Source organism: Apium graveolens, chromosome 9, assembly GCF_009905375.1.
Source record: "Apium graveolens cultivar Ventura chromosome 9, ASM990537v1, whole genome shotgun sequence".
NCBI lineage: Eukaryota > Viridiplantae > Streptophyta > Magnoliopsida > Apiales > Apiaceae > Apium > Apium graveolens.
The window spans coordinates 140,642,506-140,651,127 of record NC_133655.1 but is presented as its reverse complement, the minus strand read 5'-3'; the positions used below and the strand labels follow the sequence as shown (position 1 = coordinate 140,651,127).

General features: G+C 32.0%; 1 protein-coding gene across 2 annotated transcripts; it reads right to left on the bottom strand.

Annotated features, from left to right (window-relative positions):
* Positions 1–224: 224 nt before the first annotated feature.
* LOC141684826 (uncharacterized) lies at positions 225–7,571 on the bottom strand. Of its 2 annotated transcripts, none has more exons than XM_074489956.1 (14): positions 7,320–7,571; positions 7,116–7,218; positions 6,903–7,037; positions 5,188–5,285; positions 4,872–4,955; positions 4,568–4,698; positions 4,337–4,409; positions 4,198–4,243; positions 3,882–3,991; positions 3,687–3,794; positions 3,546–3,605; positions 3,184–3,245; positions 757–1,069; positions 225–527 (listed from the first exon to the last, which is right to left on the bottom strand). In XM_074489956.1, the coding sequence occupies exons 1-14, from the start codon at positions 7,386–7,388 to the stop codon at positions 324–326; spliced, it is 1,596 nt and encodes a 531-aa protein (XP_074346057.1). In that variant the 5' UTR covers positions 7,389–7,571; the 3' UTR covers positions 225–323. The 2 variants fall into 2 exon arrangements, with proteins under 2 accessions (XP_074346057.1, XP_074346058.1); XM_074489957.1 differs by having other exon boundaries at positions 6,903–7,022; positions 7,320–7,570.
* Between the last annotated feature and the right edge of the window lie 1,051 nt (positions 7,572–8,622).

The following is an 8,622-nucleotide window of genomic DNA, read 5'->3' as shown; positions in this document are numbered from 1 at the left end:
TCAGGAAGTAATTAGAATGATCAATCGGATTTTTAACATTCTTATAATATTTTAAAGTGGTTTTGACCATTTTTTAAAGAACAAAAATAATGGTTGAGCAATTTTCAGCAATGAAAGTAAACCGAGTGCCATCCGATTTTCTTTGATTTTCAGAACATTAATTAAATAAAATGTATTAACGGCTAACTGGTTACAAGTTTATTTTTACCTCCAAAAACAAGGGGTTAAGAACAAATAAAACAGCTAAGACACATTCAAGGAATTTCACCTTTTTAGGTTTAGTTTAAAATTCTATGACTAATATAAACCAGTTAATCATTATTCTATTGCAGACTCGTAGAGATTGGATATACTGTGTCAAATACAACCCTTGCAAATACATGTCGAACTTCCTCCAAACTACCTAAAGTTAACAACTCATTATCAATGTTACTACCTTGCTTTGCTACAATATTCACCTGCTTCCCTTCTTTGACACATTCGAAAATTTTGCACACCCTTAAATACAACTGCAGTGAAATAAAGACCTGCAATAAACCAAAGCAGCTCTACTTAGGTAAGTGAAGGTAGCTTGGGAATTCAATCGTTATATTTAGTGAAATTACATGATTTATCACTCAGGGACTAAAGTAACAACTCACGATTGTTATTCTGACCGGGCAAAACTAATGAAATAATATTGCTAAGCAGTCAACTATGCAAAATATATAAGTACCCCACATACACAAAAAATAGAGGAGCTAAATGACTAATTACCAGATCTGATTTTGGAGCTTTAGGGAAGCCTGACATAGCCTTTGAAACATGATACTCATCAGTCATTTCAGATAATGCCCTCCTAACTGCCATATCAAAATGCAAGACCTCCTCCTTCAACTCCTCGTGGTCCAAGGTACAAGGTTCCAACAATTCATTGAAGTCAGCATCATGTGGTCTGGAGATTTCTCTTGCAATTTTTAAAGCTTCAGACATATCCCCGCCAAAATAAACAGTAAGGCTGTATGCAGCTACCACCGCAGGCTCCCGGGGTTCATCTGATAGTGCTTTATGAAATGCTAATATCGCAACCCTGAAAGCATACAAAATTGTAAAATCACAACAGATTCTTGCTCTGAACAAAATTACTAATTTGTTTCTTTATACTTTGAATAAAAGTCAAAGAAAGATTGCAAAAGTTTGCACCAGTGCAGGGACAAGGAACATTCACAAAATGACAAATTTATCATGGACTGCCTACAACAGGAGGAAAAATATTATAAAATCATACTGCAAACCAGTATCAGGATTTGGCTTATTCAAAGTTTATTTAATTATATATTTGACTCTTTCTAAAGTATCTGTAGATTATTAGTTGCCTGTACTAGTAAGATTTGAGCTTAATATAGGTGATTTGAATGCCGGATTCTTGTTTTCCCATTATGTGGAAGTGGTAAATTTGGAAAATACTTCTAGTTGACTTGAATATATTTTACTGTTCCTAAAATATCTATATATGTAGTATGTACATTCAATTTGCAGAATTAGGTGAAACTAACTGCTCATACAAGTATGCGAAAATGTTACGCGCATATTAAAAACCCATCAATCAACTATGACATACTTAATACATTCCTATGCTGAATTGTCATCAAAAAAATTTACCTACTATCATTTTGGTGTCGGTATATTATATACACACTTTATTTTCAAGCATTTAAAAACACATGTGCCTAGCAAAAAAAAACATGCACACTGAAATAAGTTAAGTTCCGCTTCCACACCACATGGAGAAAGGACATGCTTATAATGGCAAGTTCAGTAACTTGCACCAATATTTAGTAAGCTGTACATAACAAAAGGTTATGGTTGTCACAGCGCTAAGTCGAGGCGAGTAGATGGACCTCCGGCTAGTCGATTAGTCGTGGACTAGTCGACCAAAAAATATAAATATAATTAAATATAATATAACAAATTTATATATATATATTTTATAATTTAGGCTTCTAAATTTCAAGTTTCCAACATCTACCAAAATATTGTATTTCAGGTCCTTATATTTCATATCCAAGGATGAAGATTTGTTACAACTTTGTTAATTATTATAACTTACAGTTTAAACTTAGGGGGGTGTATGCATTATATATAATTCATGGATTTTAATGGATTATATCTGATTTTGATTTTACGCGGATTCTAGATAAAATGTCGTAGAGTTGATGAAGAGTCTTTAGGATTTAAATACAATCCTTCAAAATCTCATGAATTATGGTGAGATTTCAAAAACCATGAAATAAATTGAACAATCCCACAAAATCCATCATTTAATGAAGTCCAAAAAAATCCGTCAGCATGTGAATACCATCAGATTTTATGGATTTTAAACAATCTCAGTTGAATACCATCAGATTTTTAAGCATAATTTAAAATCCTGATTGAATACCACCAGATTTTGTAGCATAATTTAGAATCCTACATGAATACCATAAAATTCTGATACATTTTTTAAAATCCCAGTTGAATACACCTGGATTTCATGAATGAAAAAAAATCCTTTAAAATCCTAGTTCAATACACCTCCCTTAGTCTGACAGGTAAACAAGTGATGAAAAACTTACAATCACGTACATACATGATACATATATGTATATAAACACACAAATTCATGCATATATAAATACATACATAATGTACGTATAAAGTTATTAGGTTATATCATATATACTTATATACTATTGTACATATATGTATACATATACATACGAAGAAAAGAAGAAGAAGAAGCTTACTGTAAATTAGTGTTGAAGAAGATCTGGAAAGTGGAAAAGGTCTGAAGAGCATCTGTTTAAGTTGCGTCGCGGTGTTTCTATCATTAGATTATAAATTAGGGTTCAATTTTATGTTAAAATGGTTTTCATCCAGGTTTCAACTGGATTTGGGTCTTTAAAATGAATTAGTCGATGACCTGGAACGACAAGTCAACCGGACTAATCGCCCAGTCGACCAGTCAGTCGACTAATCGCCCGAAATATCCAATTTTCTCCAGTCGCCAAGTTCAGTCGACTTCCCAATCTTGACTGCTCGACTAGTCAGCCGTGACAACTAATTTAAAGTCTTATCAAATTTAAAATTTAGTAACCCTACAAAACTTCTGATGCAAACACGTGCAAGATTATATGAGCATGCATTATTTGCAAGATTATTTACCATAAGCTACTGTGACAAGGCATATCTGGTGCTAAAAACTTGTCCATGTGAGAGAAAAGGCACTGCATGCAAAAGCAATCAACCTCGTTAAATATGCTATATTCAAGTTAGATAGAGTTATGTTATGCAAACACAATTATATAAACAAGACCATACTCGCACTTCGCCAATTCGTTCCACATGGCAATGACAAAACTTGAGTAAAAGGAAGACCTAATTACTGCGGAGAGTACAATTATACTCTTAAACTTAATTAATATTTTTAATCTTAATTTCTTGCTGACTATACAAATGTAATTAAGAACTGCTACATATATGACATGACACTGTTACAGACATTAATATTAGTTGGATAAAATTACCAAAAGCATGTTAGACCTCTTGTCACGTCTGCGAAAACCGCTTCGGACAAAATGTGCAGCCTGGAACATGAGCGCGGCTTAACAGAAATATTCTTTTAATAATTAAAAGAGCTATTCGACAGAACGTGTACAGTGTTATACCTGAAATGGTAATAGTATATCTAGAAGACCATATTTCCATAATAACCTCAGAGAAGACTCTGCAGAACCATATGCTAACATGTAATTCACTTCCATCAGAAGTCTTCCCTAAAGTTAAAAAAAAAACAATTGCAACTTTATCAATGTAAAAAAGGAAACAAGAAACAGGATAGCATGAAAAAGACCTAAATATACCTTATCAAGCCTTAAAACTGAAAATGATAAATTTATTACACCAAGCGCTGTCTCCCTTGTGAAACCAAACCCTAAACGGGAAGCAATTCTGATTCCACGTAAAATGCGAGCTGGAAACAGAAAGATACTTCTTACAATATAAAGAAAAGGGGCAATGAAGATGAACCCGCAATTATTGTTAACCAGTCCATGTAATAATGACATTTTGTAGTTGAAATGGATGCCATTTGAGATTTCTACTAATACTCAGCTTGGAAAGTCCTGCATAAAGTAGTAAATACAGTAAATGTTGACGAGAACAAGAAACAGAAATTACCGGAATCCTCTGACAAAGATATATTTGAAGGCTTCACAGTTTGCACCTACAGCAAAAGACATTTCGTGAGAACATTTTAATCAGTACAATTGTCTACGATAATTTAATCTATTAGAACTTCTTAAAAATACATGCACACTTTGGCTCTTCTGATATCTTCCACCCCTCCCAAATAATCATAAACTATCTTTGCATAAGGATCTAACATCAAGCTGAAACGGGAAATGAAGAATTTCATTAATTGTATTTATTCATAAAGTGACATGCAAAAAGTAAATTTAATTAAAAAACTAAAGAGTTCATAATGAACTTTGACTAACAAAAAGGTATATGACTTGGAATTTAAAAAAACCAGCATACGATTTGTTACCTATTTATTGTGAAGTCACGCTCCAAGCAATTCCTCCAACGTATATAATCCTCCTTCTCATAGCCAAGAGGCCGTTCCACGTCAAATCTTACTGCCCTCCCAGATCTCACAGAGGTGCTAAAGCTAGAAACCTATTTAATGAAGTTGATTACTCTTAAATCAGTCACGATAAGTACAAGAAGCTGGCATTTAAACCAAAATGTCAGCATTGCGGTAATTCCAAGCTTAAATGGAAGAGTATCTCATCAAAGAACTTCTTTCCTAGCTATCAGATACAAAAAGTTATCATCTAAAGTTAACAAACCTCCACAATGGTACCATCAACAGTCACATGGCAGATAGGAAATCGTCTCCCAACGGTCAGACATTGCGAAAATGTCCTTGCCACCTGAAATTTAAGAATGTCATCAATTTTAAGCTTTTAACCATATCAAGGCTCATCTTCACAAATGCTAAGAAAAATATAGTTATGTAAGAGTTCTACATGAATGCACTAATGAAATGATAAACTAATATTAATATTTAGGGAGGACAGTATTTATTTCTGAAACGAGACTCTACTGTTGAATTTCTGAAAAAGTTCAATGATACAGGACTACTTGTTCGCAATTTACACAGACCTCTTTAAGTTCTGCTGATGTCAGAACATCGAAGTCTTTGGGCTTTTGCTTTAGGATAAGATCGCGGACACATCCTCCAACAAGGTAAACTTTATACCCTAAAAAAACAAAACAGAGAACAGATTACAAAAACAATATTACATGGTAATACCTATTAGGCATCAATGTTACGCTATGATGCATATGAGATGAGTTTGTTGAAATATTGATTCAAAATTGTAACGGAAGAATCAATTATATTATTATGTTTTAATGTCTCTTTAATTAGAAAAGTTGTGTTACTCCCTAGACTACTTATGTGGCACTAATTATGCATATGAGCTCTATATAAAGAGTTTTTTGATAAATAAAAAGATAAGCTTGCGCCAAATAATATATCTATCTCCCTCTTGTATCAAAAATATCAACATGTTATCAGAATATGTTTGATTGAGTAACTGAGCGTCAAAAAATAGTTGCGTATGAATAAAGAAATGGAAGACAGGGATGGTATTGTTGCTAGAGATTCATGAAGAATGTGTCTCCAAGGTGTAAAAAAACATATATCTTTTGAGTTATTGGTGATAATATGCACTAAAAAGAAGCTATCGGAGAAGTGCTCTAATGTGTAAGTTGGTAAGAAGTGCATCAACATGAAATAGGGAGAGAAGTGCTCCTTGAAGAAATTAAAGAGACAAGTGCTCCTTGAAGAAATCGTGGAGAGAAGTGCTCTACAACAATGGTGGTAGTGTTTGAAAGTACATCACTAGTCAAGAAAATTTTAAAAATTTTGAATTAAGGAGGATACCATGTTAGATTTTTATAAATAAATGATATTTGATAAATTGAAAGTATTCTAAAAGTGAACTAAAACAAAACTATTTAATTACCTAATTCCATATATCTAAAATACTCCGTAAGCCTTTTTATATAGGCTATACTACATTATCTAATAATTATTCAAAATCTACTTCTAACAACCTAATTAAAATAAATTCAAAAAAAAATCAAATAATTTTGAATTATTTTTTGCAACAGAGTTTAAAGTGTATTCACGAGATTACAAAATATATATTATGTGTATTCATGAGATTATGAAACAAAAACTATTGGCCAATTTCATGCAGGGAATACTTACAGCTCACATATGGAAACAATGACAATTTACACTCCTGTTTAACCCTATGGAATAATTTAATATCAACACTTGAGTTCAGTAGTAGAAGAACATAAGTGATAATAAACAACAGCAACAAGATCTACAGAGTAATGATTTGCAAACACATTAAATTAGAAGAAATATCCATGAGAAGAACAATTCTATAACATTCGATCTTATAAAGCTTAATAATAACTAATGAGTGCACTTGCTAGTACAGGGAACAATGTTATAACACGCTTCAACCCAACTTTGATTATCAACACAATTACAAAGACGAAACCAAGAAAGAGACAACTCTATTAAACCTGAACAAGACTCACTTATCAAAGTTGTATACCCTTAAGCTTATACATTCATTTAATCAAATATGCTCAAGTTATAAAACAACACAAAATACATGAACGTGGCTCGAACCCCAAAATTCCACCCCTACTTGCTACTGCATTCCAATAAAACAGCAAGCAGTCTCCAATACCGAGTACTTAGCAAACACCTATTCAATTAAATTGCTTATAACATAACAATTCATCTCAAGCACAATACATTGAAAAATAAACAATTTTAAAAAAGTTACCTTTTCTCTTAAGGCCTTCGAGTACCAATCTCGTAGGTCTTGGAATTAAGCCATTAGTAATCCCAAGCTCCTTAGAAGTGAATCTCTTCCACACAGGTGCCTTGTTACCATCATCAAACCCTTCAATCCCAAACACTAAACTTGCATAACATAATATTCTTTTGTCGAAAACCCGTAAACAAATTGAACTTAAATGCATAAAAATGAGCTCACCTCCATCATTAAAAGAAGAAACAGAGTCAAAATTTCTGTTACTATATCCCTTGAAGAAAGTATCAGGCTCATCAATAACATCCGCCACTGACCCAAATCGAACCTGCAAACATATTTCAAGAACAAACAACACTTAATAAATTTCAACTTAAAATAACATATATGTATGTATAAGTGTGTGTGTGTGTGTATAAGATGAGGAACCTTGCGAAAACAATGGCAGAAATGAAGATTGGGTCGACAGGAAAACCCAAAGCCAGACGAGATGGCCATGAAAGAGCAATTGACTGATGAATTAACATATCATGATTGTGTGTGTGTTGTGTCTAAATATTTCTTATCTGGGGGTTTAGATAACAGGGTTTTTACAAGTACGATGATAAGTGTGTTGTGTTCGCCGCCGTGGTTCGTGAAATTTTTGGTTTGGGTTGACAAGGGGCCCAAATTCTTTTACCCACAGATTTTTTTTTATTTTTTTTGGATATTTGGGCCTAACCCATTTTATAGGTCTTTTATCCACAACTAATTGAATGGGTGAGCGAATTTGTTGATTATCACTATATAGACCTTACTTTGCACACGGGTATTTCAAAAATTATTTAATAAAATAAATAAATAATTTATAATTAAAATTGAATAATATAATTCTTAAAGATTAAGTTATCTATATAATAAGTGTATTGCATCTGTATATTATAATAAATTTATTTAAGAACTACTTTCGTTACATAAGTTATTTTTATGTTATATATTTTATGAAATTATTTCTATAAATAGATCTGTCAAAATTTAAAGTTTACTTCAAATTTGTATTAAAAATTTACCATAAATAACATAATTCATATTTAAAATTGTATTGCAAAGTTTTTATAATTAAAATGAGTCATAATAAATATATGGATCTTTTATAAACCTAATATGGATACCAAACCTAAAAATGGATAGTCCACTGGGTCAAATTAAAGTTAAAAATTATATCCAAACCAAAATATGGATACCAAACATTAGGAAAGGGTTATCCAGCAATTTATAATATATAGATTGTTCTGCCTTTCTCAAACTAGGTATTTAAGATATTTAAGAAATTTAGAATGATTCATTCGTTCAAGCACAGGCAGTTTAATTTTTCGGATAAGTTTAAATATCGAGTAATATTTTAATAATTCTGATGAACTACGGTTAAATCTCGATAATTATCTCGCTTAAGTAAAAAAAATCGCCGTTCCCGACTTGGGCCAATGTTATAAAGTAATATTCTGGTTAAAAGAATAAGAAAACAAAAAATTAGAAAGTCATTAAGTGTCTGAATAATATGCAAAATAATAATTTCATAATTATTCATTACCGACCATGTGATTTCTTCATTTGTAGGTGATTTTATAACCGCATCATTCCCGCTTGAATAATTTAAGAGGTGTTCAACATCCAACGCATTCCTATATCGTGAATTAGAGATAACTTTATGTAATCCTTCGATACTTATATTTATTTTATCAAGTTCTTATTC